A 17,248-nucleotide genomic window follows, 5' to 3' on the forward strand; every position below is an offset into this window, starting at 1 on the left:
GTTACTATATCCAACACTGTGATGGTACAGCCCAGCACAGGTTCCTGTCAACTGTTACTATATCCAACACTGTGATGGTACAGCCCAGCACAGGTTCCTGTCAACTGTTACTATATCCAACACTGTGATGGTACAGCCCAGCACAGGTTCCTGTCAACTGTAACTACATCAATCTCTGTGACGGTACAGCCCAGCACAGGTTCCTGTCAACTGTTCCTACATCAAACTCTGTGATAGTACAGCCCAGCACAGGTTCCTGTCAACTGTTACTATATCTAACTCTGTGATGCAGGTTTCTACTATCAAAGTACACCTCTTCTACACAATGCATCATACATACATTTCACATCAGTGAGATTTTATCAATTTAGCACATGATCCTGAGGCCATTAAGATTGTGCAAGAGACATCATACATAAGTTATCATCTGTAGCATAATTTATCATAATTTAATAAAAAGTTACAGTTTATGCCAAATAATGATTAAACTGCATTTTGGGTGATCCTATGGAGCTGTGGTAATGTGCTCACTTTTCACCTAGGTGGCTGGGTTTCAATTCTTGTGTAAAAGTCCTGGAGTCACTAACTGCCTGAGCACATAGGTATTCCCTTGGCCTACACACTCCAAACAAGCGCATTATAAACTAGCATTTTCTGAAAGACTGCCACTTATAAGTCAGACTTGTGTTTTTTTTAATAATCAACACACAGAGAGCGGTGAAATAATGGCAAACCCCAAAAAATTGAAATCCATATCTAATTTTCCCAGTGTTATTTATGATTATGTGCATTTTAGGATAAATATCTTGATATATATAAGTTTTGTCTGTCCAGTGATATAGCAAAAGTTTATCTACATATACAATATTAATTAAATATGGCTTGAGCTTCAATACACAAACTTAGCACAGCAGTTACATAGCTACAACTTATAATGCTGCCATTCTCAGAGTTGTTCACACATTCAACACCTATTATTGTATTCTGTTAGGTATACAGAGTTGCTCCCCTTGTTTTCCTCGCTATGGTAAATTGTAATAGTAATTTTAACTTTCAGTACCAAAAATTTACCTAGTCTTCCCACTCCATCATTGATTTTTATGTACAACTTCTGCACCAGTAGTACAACTCTTTTGAATATATGTTTTCTGTCCAATATCAGCATGACAGAGAGTTTAAAAACATCACTGATAAATTAGTGAACCTTGCCAAATAAAGCAAGGAATGTGAAATAGTCCTGAAAGGGAAAATAATACAAGAAGTGCTGAACAAGTAACTAAAGTTTTGATCTATTTAGAAATACGAAAAATGTATATGTCGACTTAGGCACAAATAACTTAACAAACATTTACAAAATATCAAAGTTTGTCACAGTGGTCACTCATCTCATCATAACAATGATTTTCTAGAAGATTGAGGGTTATTCCCATTCGCCAAACAGGTTAAGTATTGAGCATAAGTCAGAAGATTTTACCCTAACAGGATGTGTATTCCTGTTATTCTAATTATAGTTACAGAGCTGGAGAAAGTTACCTTATTATAGTTACAGAGCTGGAGAAAGTTATCTCATTATAGTTACAGAGCTGGAGAAAGTTACCTCATTATAGTTACAGAGCTGGAGAAAGTTACCTCATTATAGTTACAGAGCTGGAGAAAGTTACCTCATTATAGTTACAGAGCTGGAGAAAGTTACCTCATTATAGTTACAGAGCTGGAGAAAGTTACCTCATTATAGTTACAGAGCTGGAGAAAGTTACCTCATTATAGTTACAGAGCTGGAGAAAGTTACCTCATTATAGTTACAGAGCTGGAGAAAGTTACCTCATTATAGTTACAGAGCTGGAGAAAGTTACCTCATTATAGTTACAGAGCTGGAGAAAGTTACCTCATTATAGTTACAGAGCTGGAGAAAGTTACCTCATTATAGTTACAGAGCTGGAGAAAGTTACATCATTATAGTTACAGAGATGGAAAAAGTTACCAAATTATAGTTACAGAGATGGAAAAAGTTACCAAATTATAGTTACAGAGAGAACACTCATGAGTTCCTCAGAATGTCCATGTCATATATTATGTAGTTAGAGGAAAGCATGATATAAAATAATGTGATATTATCAGAGATTTATTTTTTGTCAACAAAACAATGCAAACTTCTCCTCTAACCCTTGTAGTACATCATGCTTCAAAGAGAAAAAAATTTAACTGATTTATTGATATTTTGTTTTAACATTGATTGTCTGAAGGTAAATCACAGGAGATGAAAACAAATTAATTACTGGTACACACAACGCAATAATACTAAAAATAAAAACAAAAAATGAATGTCATTTAAACTATATAATTGCAACATTTCATGGACAGTTTGAAACTTTGATCTCCCAGATTACCTATGGACATTTCAAAGGCCAGCAGATTAACTTTTTAATACTTTAAGCTATCTGGGGTCACACAAACAAAGTACATGCAAGGTACATATAAAGTGACAGAAACATATACAAACCATTCCTATTAACCTATAACTATAGGTGGGTAACTATATATGTACAGGTACCTGGTGTATGAGGTACCTATGTATATATATATATATATAGAAGAGGTCAAGCTATAAGTTGGAACTGACCACAGGTCATCACCTCATCAGATCAACACTACTGTACAATCATGTACTTAATTTGGCACAATCAAATCTTACTGCATTATCACATGTTTGTAACGTAGAACATCCACTATAATTGCTATATCAATATACCGACATTGCAAACAGGGCTATCATATTTTAGCACAATATTTTCAGCAATGAAAGCACTAATGTATGTGAATTGGCAGTATCGAGGATGTTTATGTAATTACCGTACAACCATAACAATGTAATAACCTTCATAGCTTGATGAATGCAGCAAATCATCATCAATAGCCATGCTAAGTGGACTACCTTTGGTAAGTAATGGTTAGCAGCAGGGCCTGTTTTATTCCTTACAATCACTAATGTTATATTTACTATTCTGATCCCCTGTATCACAGAATTCCAAGACACATTGATCTGTACACTTTCTTCAGAGGTTAAGAATAATAGATCCAAATACATGTATCATTTAAATATACTTGATGTACTGAATTTAATTTTTCATATACGAAGGCATGTATCTGTCACTAAACTTCACCCCATCTATCATCAGCATTACCTGTCACATTAATTTTGTTATGAACGCACAGATGTTATAAAACCTAGTGGAACTGTGACTAACTGGAATGTTTCCCTTGTTTTAATTGTATGACGTCATAATTTATGGTATTATAAATTGTGACGTTATCAAAGATAAGGAATGAAAATAGATCATCAACTAATGCTTTCAGAATGATTATGTGATAAACAGAATCTTACATTTGTTTTGATCCCTCCCCACACTAACACAGATATGATGGTAGTTATTTTAAAAGCATTCTATTTTGACTAATTTTTGTAGAAGACATAAAATCACAAAATCCTTTAAATTTTGAAAATAAGAATCATTTAAGAAAACAGAAGTCAATTTCTTGACTTTCCACAATCCTTAGGATCCTGTGCTATCAACACTATTTTCAATCTTACTTTAATAACTGAGGAAGTAAATGTTGTCAGGGGCCTTACTAACAAGCTTTAAAGTGACCCAGAATAGTGTACATGTCACAGCCATATCCTTTAACTTACCAGGACAGTGTACATACCACTTGCATATGTACACCATAATTACAACAATAACATGTGAAAAGAGAAGGTCACCTTAAATAGCCTACACCACACCTTGTCTCGCCTGGGGTCCATTTTGGGGATAAGCTCATCCCCTTATTTCTACTAAGTTTTAATGCCTTTTCTCACTCCCTGGACTTATACTCAGTCAAAATTATGATACTAATGATAACCTGTAAGGGATCCCCTACACTTACTGTTGAGGAAGGGGTCCCCCTCGCTGTCACCTTCCTCGCTTCCACTGTCCATAAGATAATCGCCTGTATCACTGAAGTACTCCAGCACTTCCATTTTTACATTTTCTATCGAAGTGGAGGATAACAGTCTTTGCATTTTCGCCATTTTTAATCAAGCTACTTAGTAAGGTAAGTATTTAGCACTAATTCTATGATATTTGATATCCAAAGTTGAAATTTAAAATCCAAAACATGTACTAGATTTAAAGTTTAAATCCCAGCCTGTACACAATGAATCCTCCAGGAACTTTTTAATGTTCTACACCATGATAAAAGGTTCCTTATTGAAGACCAATTAATTGCACCAATTTTAAAACCTTCATAAAAGATGGAACCATAGTTTCCTAAAGGTATGACTGCACTGAATTGTACATGACAAAGTTTTACAAGAACTATTAATATACATGCTATGACATAGCCAGGTAGGTAAAACGTAGTCACTGTAGAACAAAAGGACCCATTCAATGGATTCAAATAGCCTTTTGTATGAATGCATACACTTTGTATACAATTTGCAAGATTAAAGTCCACAATACAGGTCAAAATGTTTCAGAATGGTTTTTAAAAGATAAGCTTCTTGTAGATCATGGCTATTGAAATCACAGCAGTACGGGTCACCCAAATCAGATACTGGAATTCCAGTCAGGACTTAAGTAATATATGTACTGTGGTATAGATATAAAAAGTCTATAGATAAATCTGTCCACCTACGTATTTAAAATATAATTAGTCAGTGTACGGTAAGAATAAAACACTAAATTCTCATTATCAACACCTAAAGGCAATGCGTCGACAGAAGTGGAAACAGGTACGTACATACTATTTTAATGTTTTACCAATAAGGAAACATTAATTCCTAAATACAACTGACAAGTAACATTATATTCAAGTCTAGATTTTCAATTTTTTAAGTTCCATATCAAGTTAGAATTTTGAACAAGTGTACTGGCTGTTTTATATAAGTTACAATCAGCAATTCCAACATTCTGAAATTAATCTAAGACTGATAATTTTGTGATTCCTAAATTACATAATTTCCCTAATATATTGTATATAAAATCTAGGACAGGTTTTCCTGATTCCGGTATCACATAATCTACCCAATATAAAATCTAGGAATTAGTTTAACCAATAGATCTCTTTATTAAAGAGTAGTTATAAAGGTCAACCTGGCTTTAAAGACACTGCAGAACATATATATACTCTATATTTTTCGCAACAAGATTTCTATCTGTGTGAAGTTTTACACATGCTTTACCTCATCAATCATGTATCAAACTTGTTTGCTATATCTACCAAGTCAGCTATATATGAATGACCTATTTTGACCTGTCACCTGAAGAAACAATTCCTTTTAAGTAGCTGTCTTTGTCGCCTATTTATAATGAAATCATGTTCCTATGTAGTACAGTTTTTCTGTACAAAGTATTGCTAAATATACCAGATTCTCCTTAAAGATAAATGTTGACTTTGAAAAAAATTTTTGACGATTATTGATGTAACCAGATTTTTTAATGATCGCTTAGATAATGCAAAAAAGTTTTCTGTAAAATTTTTCAAAAACTTACAAGAAAAGGATTAAGTAACTAACACAAAAAGCTGTGTAATGTGCACACCTAAGTGCACAGGTACTTTTTTGTGCACACCCAAAAATTCAGTCAAAATTGATCTCCAAGAGCCAAAAAATCAATCTCAGAATGTTCAGCTAACATGTCAGACCAACGATAGATAGTCCAACACTTGAAAGCTTTCTGTTTAGAATTTTTTTTTTTTTCATTTCATTTACTGACTTTTAATTACTTTCTATTTATAGGATAAAAAAAATGCCTAATGCTTGAGCATTTCTCGTTTGTTTTCTTTGACATCAAACATGTTATGCATTACCATATACTTACCAATCCAATTACCAGGTACTGAAATTTACTTATCATATGTACACAAACACTTGTCTTCACAATAGGCTTAATCAACAGTGTTCAGTGCTGAAATCTCTGGTACAAGTCATTATCTACCTATTACTGACCAATCCAGGTAATTACAATTTCTGTGAACCAAGTTTTCTGCGCACATTACATGGTTTTCTACAGTATAATATAAAAATCCTGTCCACATTACTGTGACACTTTTGACAGGGTCAATAAAAACCGTCCTACTTCTGTGGTTTATTGATAAACTTAGCTGATAAGAATGTATATCAGATAGAAAGATAACATCACATGATTTAGATATAATGTGTTTCATAAAAAACAAGAATTGCACTTTACTATGTCTCGTGTGTGGCCGCATTTCCATATCATAAGGATTTAACAAATACATATGAAGACAGAAATTTTAGCTCTACATACATAGAGACATTTTTTTTTTAAATTGTGATATTAGGGAAAATTTGAACATGGTATAAATAATTAGCAAATTTCAATTAACAATACACTGTAGGTGAAATTCTGAATCTGCAAAGTTTGGTGGAATGATGATACATACATAGGTTTGTTTTTGATAGCTCAGATACCTTGATAAAAATAACACTGAGGTGGAGGGAAGACTTAAGCCAGGAAATAAAGAACAATTAATCATAAATTCAGGTGAAATTCTGAAATGTGTGATGTCATTAACATCTGAAGATATTTGAAAGATTTTTTCATGTGACTTGATTCTGTGCATGTGTTTGTCTGTAGGTATAGAAGACATACAACCACATCAGAATTTGATCAGGTGTAGAACCTATTGTTATGCCACTAGGGAGTGTTATTATATAGATAATCAAAGTACTGAAAGTACTGAGAGGCTAAACGTATTGAAAAATGTTCACAAATAACTGCAAAGCTATATTACTTTCCCCATATTCCTACACTTTGGAATTAAAAAAATACTAAAATAAGAGAACCAGACGCTATTTTTCTTAATTTTAAGCGATTTTATATCTTCTTTAATTCTAATTTCAAAATTGACGACAAGTATGTGAACAAATCAAAATAGGTTTAAAAAATACACACAACCATATATTTATTGCCAACAAGCCAAATTATAAATAGCTCTATGATGAAGTTGACTAAATAAAACCTTTGAAATACCCAAGATGTTGCAATTACAATCCTTTCAATATGAGGATTAAGACAAATTGAAAGGACTTTATACCTACTTCTTTATTTTAAATGTATTGCAAAGTAATAGTCCTTACTTATTATAATTATATATGTGGTTGAGGAAAGTAGATAAGGTGTACACAGCATTTCAGATAGATAAAAGTGTAAATAATTACATTAAATGTATTTACATACTTATCTTCCTAGAAGTATCATGGTTAGACTTTTCTTCCAGTAATTATATCTATAAAGACATAGTTCTATGAGATTAAACCAGACTTCCATACATATACAAAATTAACAATATTTTCACTCTCGCTACTACTATTTCTGATCTCCAATGCATTAGATAATGTCACCATGACACACAAAATGAATAAATATGTTATGGAAATATTTTGTTCTAGTTAACTGAAAATTATAAACATGAATATTTTGAGTTTTGTTTTATACGCGCTTTGTTTGAAGGAATATTTTCATTTTAAGGAACTTTGATACATATTAACAAACCTTGAGAAATCAGCACAATCAACCTTCATCAAATAAAACTAAATGACAAAAAATATAAGTTATAACAAAGCCAACATCATGATCAGTACAGTATTAAAAATATATTATTCATAAATCATGAGCACCAAATGTACCTTGCCTACGAAACGCAAACTTTTTATCTTCAAAAATTGAAAAAGTGTCATGGCGGCGGGTGTGAAAAACCTGAAAAAGTGTCATATCGGTGGGTGTGCGCGTGGGACGAACTGTCCAATTTTGTGACGTCTAATGAGGTAAAGTGATGTTATATATTAAGACGATTTTGCCACAACGACAAGGATTAAAGCAAAATTGATGTTATGTTTGTAAGTTTTGTTTGTTTAAAAGTGATGTTAGTTGATAATTCAAACCAAGCCCCCAGGCTAGCTTCTTATCATGGCGCCAACTTGCACGTACAGTGCTCTGGACGCTTAGGTCATGTCGAGAAGGATTCATAAGCCGCCATACAGTAAATACACTGTAAATCAAGTTATGCAGTTACAATAAATTTTGAAGATACAAGAAACCATTTTTTTGCTTACTTAAGGTAGATATGGTTGTTTTTTAGGAATATTCACAGCAGGCGATAAGAATCACTTCAGGTCGATCTTCTTCAGCAGCAGAGGTCGGGGATGTCCGTGAGCAAATTCGGTAAAACATGTTGTTCAAAATTTATCAATAGTTCAACCACACTGTGCATCTTATTTTAAAATATATAGTAATCATATTGTTATTTAAAAAAATAAACTAATTGTGGATGGTTTTAAAATAGCGATTTGAAAGATCGCGGCATTATTTATGCAGAAAATTGCTGCCAGAGGGCTCTAACTCATTTCGATATTTCAGCCAACGAGATGGCTAGGATCGGCAAATTTTTTCTGAAGGCCGTCGCAATAGGCTATTACGTACTGAGTATGTTTAGCCTAAAAACTGTTCAGAGGTTTCCAAGCTATAACATTGACTTGGAATAGGATGAGATAGACTGGACGTGTGATACAGTTAGCCCCATCCGATAAAATTGCACCGACATATTTTGGTAATGCGGAGTATGTGTGAAGGCATATCTGCTGTTACACTAAAATGATAGGATTTCTAACACTACTATCTGTACTCACTTGTCTGAAACTTTCCCTCCTCTTCATCATCATAGTCAGCATTCATGTAGCCAAGTGTTTCATAGCGGTCAGATCCCAAGCTGCCAGGGCCGTAACGGTCAGTACGGATGTCCAACAGTTCATCGTCTGTACTGCTCACACTGCGTTGAGCATTTTCCTGTCGCCCGTCTCTTCGAGAGTCAGCAGTGCCATTTGCTCCGCTACCTAAAAACTTTGCTCCACCATCCATGTGGTTATCTAAAAGAAGGAGATCATTCTCACTGAATGAGTCGACATCCATGTTTCATCAGTTCACTCCCTTTTCAGCATCATATGCTTGTATAGATGTACAAGATGGGGCCTGTTGACCACTTCAGGGTCAAGCTATTGTATTCACATACAGGTGTCTGAAAGAAAAGGAAATATTTAACATTTTCAAATACAAAACAAATTTAGTACAACACCTATCGTTTTAAGATACATGTACAAAGTTAAGTCATAAGTAGAGCTGTACAGAGTAGAAAAAGTATGAATAAAGTCTGACATCGCCATCTTTGTTAGATCTTATCACATCATAAAACATATATATATAATGCAAGTTACACTTTTGACAAGTCTTGGGATGTATACTTCAATTCAAAATTCATAAAAAAAATTGTTTTCCTTTAAGATCACATGAATATTTGTCAAGTTGATCTATTAGATTGTAATGATACGTAAGGAGAAACTATCTGATCAATACAAGGAAATAAGTGAAACCTTCATGTATTAATAATGTTATTTGTGTTAAACTCCTTTCCTCAGAGATAGATAATAGATCAAATAATTAGTAAACTATTATAATATATCAATTCAGGTGTTTTATTAGCTTTTAATTGTATTATTCTCCACAAATTGCTAAAACTAATCAGATTTAACAAACAAAGCAGAACAATGGAGGATAAAATGTGACGTGTCACATGTCACAATAAGCCTTCATTAAAAAATCAACGAAAATAATACAAAAAATAACGGACATTAATACACAGAAAATCAGAAAACAGAAAAATAAAAATCTACACACACTTACTTTACACAAATTGTAAATTAGCAGAAAGTATATCTATTTTTCATTGTTGTATCTTATAATACTGATAAACAAATCAGAGTATTTTTATTTATCTACGACTTTTTTTTTATTAAAACATTTATTTTAGGTATCAGAAATACTTGAGAAGTTTTATAACGAGATAAACATTCTTTGAGCCAAATACTGATATCACACACAGCTGATTGATGATTCAGACCCTGCCACTAGGGAGGTTTATTCAAATACAATTAATGTATTGCATTTGGTCATATGTCCAGATTTCAGGAATTTCTTTTTCAATATTAATGGCACATTTCTATATTAAATGAATGGAATGAATGTATTTTTCAGTAGCTTGAAATCTTTCATTCAACTCATCAACACCAAATTAGAGTAGACAATTATCTAGATATATCTTCAGTTGGATTAAGTTATCAATAATTACATTATGTGTTAGACTAGGAAACTTTCGGACATATTATAAATATATTTTGATCTCCAAAAATCAACCTTCACCATTTCTTCTGTTTTTCTGAAGTGTTCATCATTACACATATAGCAATTGTCCAAGTAGCGGGAAATATTTTCTTCCTTGTCTAGAAACAATATACATGTATAATAATTGGCTATTTGGAAATCAATTCTGTATCCATGTATATCAATACACTGGCTATCAGACTTTTTGTAAAGACTCAACTAAATTCTTATATCAGTATGTCGTCCACCTAGTTTGAAGCAAAGGTCTGGAATCAGACATAATTACAAGACCTAAATCATCAGCTCAATTTTATTGATGATTTGAATATTCTAGTGAAGGGGCTGGTCTAGTATATCAAAATCATTACCAAACAAATGGTCAATAACTTTCTACACGAAGGTCATGGCCATTATAATGTCTACTTGAAATAATATTTTATATAATATATAATACTTGATTTTCTTTTTGATCCAACGATTCTCCTGACATAGCATAAGCTGGATACCAATTTTTTTCAAAATCAAAGCTAGCACCTGCCACAGTAAATATAAAGACTTCTCTTTATTTATTTATTTAACAGTTTTCAAGTCTACAATTACAGCCTACAACCTGACTAAATAATCACTGGGGGAAAGAATAATAGTTAAACTAATTGATGTATTGAAGAAACCAAATTTGCACAAAGCTATAAGAGCAAAAGTATGGTGGTGGGCTTATTACAGGACAATTATAGAACATTTCTACTGAAACTACAATACACGTAAATGGTCTTATTACCAGGTATGGGCTTAACAAAAAATCAAAAATGCAATCAATTTTCAAACTTTTCTTTCAAATTTTTCAAACTTTTAAACATAACACATACAGTTGTACCGACAGTATTTATCACAGGAGCAATGCATGTACATCTGATTAATTTTACATGTAATTGATCTGAGTGCCAAGTATAAAGAATTGTGAAGGGATTGAGGAAACAAAATGTCTTTGGATAGTGCTAGTACTACTATTGTTATAATTATACCTGGGTAAACATGCAAATATAATTGGGACATTATACACCTACAAGAATAAAATGCTCAAAGTATTCATATTTACAAAGCATAGACATGTACAGGGTGTATCACAGGTTTAATATATATACAAATCCATGGGGTAATTTTTTTCTGTATAACTGCAGGTTTGCACGCAAATATTGCTATTTTGTGGTGTGAAAACCAGAAAAACTCATTTTAGAAATACGTCATAATTTTGCCATTAGAGAAAGTATTAAAACTATATAATGGAGCTCTTTATCAATTCAAGTTTGTTAGTTTTATTTTCATGGAGGAATCCTAAGGATAAATCTAGAAAAACCTGTCATATATGGTATATATCATATAGCAGTGCTTAAACGTGATTATCAATTCTGATAAAGATATCTAAAAAATTAAACTACATATATCAAGAACTGTACATATTTTGAACCATATGGAAGTTAAGTTTGATACAGTCGACTAGTGTTATGGACTGTAAACAAAATTAAATTGAAAGTGATCATCATCATCATTTAACATATAATGCATTGTAAACATTTTTTATTTCTTTTTGCAGATTACAACCAATAACAAATTGAACTTGAAGAAAATGGAGAGCGCTGACCTTGTCATTCAGCAATCACGGTAAAGCTTAGCATTATTTAGGATGAGTTGAAATTTACTGGTAACAACTGTACTAGCATCACAAAGCCATAAAAGTATATCAACTTTTTTCTAGTACAAAATAAGTTAAAAATTTCTAAAACGAAAAATCAGACTTTCACATAGATATCAAGCCATGATTGAACTTCTTCAATGGTTGAAAATAAATTGATTGAAATATGTAAAGATTTTTATTGTTGAATTTTTTTTCAATATATGACAATGAAAATAAAAAAATTACTATCACTATCAAGTACAACAATACACAAATACTGCATACACAACATTCACAATTCATAATGCACAAAATAAAGAGCTATGATGCACAGAAATGGGGATAATACATAATAATCTTACCTGATATTTGAACTCTCATCCAATGTTTTCAGATAGAATAAGATAAAAAAATCCTTTTTTATTCCAAAAATAAATCAAAAGCACAAATATTTCATTTCATGAAAAATACTTTCAGTTCCTACTTGTAAGTTCCTATTATATGGTTGTGATTTAAGATACAAGGATATGCTTATTCAGTAGGGAGATTAAATCATAGGCCTACATTATACTTGTGACTGTCAAAGTTCTGTTATTATATTTCATTGTACGTGTTACCAACTTGGCTCGTAAACAGAGTTTTTTTCCAGAGTTACTTCCCTTGACCTACCAAGGTCTGAACAACTACAAGTCCTGTGTCCTCCTTCAAAACAAGATTAATACTGTATTAGGAAAAAAGCCTTAATTTGAATGCCATCTCTATCGATTTATATTTTTTTCTCATTGAATTTTTACATTTTCATCTTGTTTTGTGTGATATCTGGCTGATTTCCAATCAACCTGATAAAGCGTCACTATGATGCTAATACTGACCGCCATATTGGAGAGTTTGCAGGTGACAGTAGGAGTTACCCCGTTGTAAACATGACCTGGATTGTAGGGAATTTTCATTTTGCAAGTAAGTTTGATATTCTCTATAATGATGATTGAATACAAAATTTCACAATGTTCAAGTTCCTCATCATGGAAAATTTACATTTGACAGAGAAAGCTTCAAATGTTTCACCCCGTGACCTGCCAAATTCAACGTTTCTACAACACATTGAACAACTGCACATAATTCAGTTTGAATATAGATGTATTATCCTTACACTGATAGGAACATATAAGGAGTTTATCATGTCAAAAAACTTTCATACTTTTTTGTTGTTCATAGTGATCTTCTTCTACAAAATCATAAATTGTTGGAAACTTTGATAAGTACAAAAGTAAAGAATGAAAAGCTGAATTTTGATCCCAAAGGTTCTGGTAAGAAATTAAAATATGTGTCAAGTGTGACCATCGTATATACTAATGAAAGCATATCTAAATTCACCAACAAATATATTTTATTACCAGTGCTTGTGAATGAAAGATGTGAAACCAAAGTTTGTACTGAAATATGCCACTTAATTAAAGTAACACATCACAAAAGTTGGCAGGGACAATCGGAAAATTATTCAGCTTTTTAATGCCATCTATTTAAAGATGATTTTCTGCATATTTCAGACAGCAAGTGGCATACAATGGTATTTCAGTTGTATATAACTTAAATATGCATTTTGGTTTTTACAAACATCAAAAGTAAACAGAGATTATTTATCACAAATTTTAGTACAATCAATTTGAAAATGATCAAGCTTTCAACTACTGATTATTTTGAAAAAAAGATAAGCTACATACTTTTGGAGAAAATAATTGGTAACAACAGCAAGGCTAGTGAACTTAAATTTATTCCCTCTGTATATACATCCCTGTTTACATCAGTTTCACAGCTTACATCATTTCATGACAGACTGTCATGAATAAACAATAATATATGGAATAACACTGATGTTGTGTACACATATAACATCTGATACTTAAAGTATATGTTACTATATGATATCAAAGTATTATACAATGTATGTTATGAAAAGCATCCTATCTACGTTGGAGGAAAATGTAACCTCTTTTTTTCTAGATGATCACCCTAACACTATATACTATATAATTATACAAAGAGAATTACTACATAAAAATAGAGAGATGATATGTATGTTTATCTGGAATGTTATACACTCCTTCTTCCTTAGCCACCTAAAGACAACCACATCCCAGGTTCTATAGCTCCAATAAGGCCTTGTAGTCTCCTATAGCTTACAGAAGTACACTTTGGAACTACTGAAGTAACATGTACTTTTAACTTTCACACTAACATATACAATATTAAAGTTCTGGATTTCTTTGAAATATATTTTTATTATGCTCCTAACCAGACATCTGTTCACCATAATGTCTTTCGTCCAATGCAGTATCCATAGGATTCTAGGATTCCAGATACATAATACATCACATAAATATAAACACATTGGTGTACACAAACTATGTTACACATGATTATGTTTATTGATAAAACATACACTGGTCGGGCTTATATTAATATATAGGTCTTGATTATGTACCATAATACACCACAGACGTTACAGTACAAGTTATCATATTCCTCAAATTGAACAGAGTGAATAACATTTCCAAACAGAATGTTTAGCATGTAATATTTTATTACAGCAAGATATTGAATAATTAAAGAATACAATGGAACCAGATGTCTTCTAAACCCGAATGATAGTATTTTAGCCACAACAACTGTCTTACAAGGTTTATCTTGGTAACATTTTTGTGATTTTTTGTCAACATTGTGTTTCTCGCACTCACAAACGATAAAAAAATGACCACTTGATGCCCAATCTAACTTGACCTTTGAGATCACCTTACCTCTAAAGTATGTTATATGTATTGTCGATATTCAAAGTTCTATTCATTAAGTTCCTGACCAGAAAATAAGATGCAAGTCATGTGAACATGACGGCCATTGATGTAAATATTTCCGGAAGTAGATATACACCCTCTAGTGGACCGTACGAGTTACCTCCCTTCACACGCTCTCTTGTGTGTAAGTATAGATATAGTTCAGAGCTACTGTATTACGACAAACTAATTAGGTAGCAGTAAACAGTTAATTTGTATTTTTCCTGAAATTATTTGTCATGTTTGAGATATACAGGTATAGCAGATTGGTTATGGAAAATATATCATTACATGTATATATATTTATAATCTATATAACAATTACATTAACAGTAGAGAGATGAAATTTGTGTAAAAAAAAAATTCCTCTGATTTCTGACATTTGATTGTCATGGTTACCTACTGAAAAAATGCTAAAAATGCAAAATACTGCTAATTCCAACCCAACACTACAACTTTCTAGGAGAAATTTAATTCTAAACACCTATCTTACAATCAACAACACTGTCATGGTAACAAAGTACTTACATTTCAGCAAATTCCAACTCGGAAATTCTTCATAACATGACCACATGTGAACACTATGAAAATTTCAATTCCTGTAAAGCTAGTTTTTGGTGCGTAGACACAGATTCCAGACTGCCCAAATAGTAATCTCCAACACAAAGCTAAAATATTATCCTGAAAAAAATGAAACCCCACATTATCCACTTTAACATGACAGGACCAATTTTAGCAAGGATTTTTTTTCATTTTTAATTAAAACCTTTATAATGGGGTAATCTAATGAGCAAAAAAATCACCCATGGCCACACCGAGAAACTGTGTACTGCTACCTTAAAATATATCGATATCAGGCGATAACAAAGGATATCAAAATCTCATACATCAAATTACATATACAGCGAACAATATATGCGAATATAAGGGAGAAAGTCAAGCCGAGCTGTCATTTATCCATGGAGAATTGTTGAGTTCAGCATCGTGACAACATCGAATTTATCAAATCAGAAGCACGATTGAGTAAATGTCTGTTAAAAAAATAAAATTTGATTCAGTAACTTAGATACCTCACGAATATTATGAAACCAAACTGCCAGAGCGAAGCGTGAAAATGACCGAATTCATAGACATAAATACGTATTCGCCGAAATTAGATATTTTTTAAAATACTAAACCACTGATGTTTTACAAAATGAAATATTTCTGTAGAGTATGGAGCAAGATAAAGGAGCAATAATAACATACGATAAGAGAAAGACACAAAGCGGGTTATCCGAAGTTTTAGCACTCGCAAATTTCCCCTCAGGATGGTAAAACACACATTTCATGTAGAGCATGTGACTGGCCGTTTACGAGAGGTTTTAATTTCTTCTACCAACTGCTTGATGAATGAAAGAGGATCGTCACCGGTGAGGAAGATCAGTAAGTTAGTGATAGAAGCAGCAAACTTTCCATATGGATCCATATACGCGGCACACAAACCAACCCAGATATTATTTTTACATTAGCGTTGAAACTCGTGATGGAACCTGGCTTTATCATTATGAACTGGTCAGTAAGTAGATTAAATTAAGGCGCGCCATATTTCCAAAGACAAATGAACAGTAAGAACGATTGACAACGACTACTTTTCATATGGATCTACAAGTATTGGGGAAAATAACGCTAACCAAATCATGAGTCTGTCTGTCTGTCTGTCTATGCGTGCGCGAGGCTATGAGAAATCCTTCCTCACCCACCCTTTTCTGCAGACTTAGCCGCAAGCATTCTCCCAAATTACAAGCACTCTTGACAGCCGATGGGGACCGAGAATGAAGCCCCCGGCGACAAAACACCTTTGGACCCGGATGTTTTATGATAAGCTGACTGCTGTTGCGAAGGGCTGCCAAAAAGAGGACCAAGATATGCAGTTCTACCCTCGGGTGTCGATGACTGGCAAACTAGATGGAACAAATGTGTCCAGTTTGAAGGAGACGTTGTTGAAAAGTAAAACAATATATATCCAAATATGAAATCACCTTGTAGCTAGGAAACAATTCGTCCTGCAGCAATGTGCGAACAAACGAGGCGAAAAACATGTAGGAGATAGTTTAAAAAGGAAAGTTTAGCATGAAAACGTTAATCAGGATAGAACAAAGGAACAGCTACAAACACAGCCATCAGGGGTAGGAGCACACTGAAGAAATGCGCCTGAGCTCGTTAGGAAAACTTCCATACTATGCATGATCTCGCGACTCCACTGTACATTCTGCTCTGAAGTTATAAAAGAAATTTTAAATAGGTAACATTAAACCATGAACATATTCAGGGTATACGACTGAGTATACAATGTTGAATTTATCCATGGCCTTTAATCCTCCTTACACATAGAAGTCAGATGCCAATATGCATTTAAAAAAAAAATGTTCTGATGATTAAAATTTGATAAATGACTGAAAATGACCATTCTATTTCAACTGAAAACAATAACATTCAAAGATTTCAAGTGCAGGTTTTCGAACAAATATGGACATTAAAATTCAGACTGCAAT

The 17,248-nt window shown here is 32.8% G+C and overlaps 1 protein-coding gene across 4 annotated transcripts in view; it reads right to left on the minus strand.

Moving 5' to 3' along the window:
* Window positions 1-14,752, minus strand: part of LOC132543154 (H(+)/Cl(-) exchange transporter 4-like) — a 66,418-nt gene extending 51,666 nt beyond the window's left edge. For 3 of the 4 annotated variants that reach the window (XM_060206626.1, XM_060206625.1, XM_060206623.1), the window contains exons 1-2: window positions 14,682-14,752; window positions 8,690-9,075 (exon numbers count right to left, since the gene is read on the minus strand). In XM_060206626.1, the coding sequence (XP_060062609.1) occupies window positions 8,690-8,969 (280 nt within the window). In that variant the 5' untranslated portion in view covers window positions 8,970-9,075; window positions 14,682-14,752. The remainder of the gene's footprint in view (window positions 1-8,689; window positions 9,076-14,681) is intronic. The other variant, XM_060206624.1, reaches the window with a different exon arrangement.
* Window positions 14,753-17,248: the final 2,496 nt, after the last annotated feature.

This window comes from Ylistrum balloti, unplaced genomic scaffold (assembly GCF_031769215.1).
Source record: "Ylistrum balloti isolate Yb309-2 unplaced genomic scaffold, AGI_CSIRO_Ybal_v1 Utg369742, whole genome shotgun sequence".
Taxonomy (NCBI): Eukaryota; Metazoa; Mollusca; class Bivalvia; order Pectinida; family Pectinidae; genus Ylistrum; species Ylistrum balloti.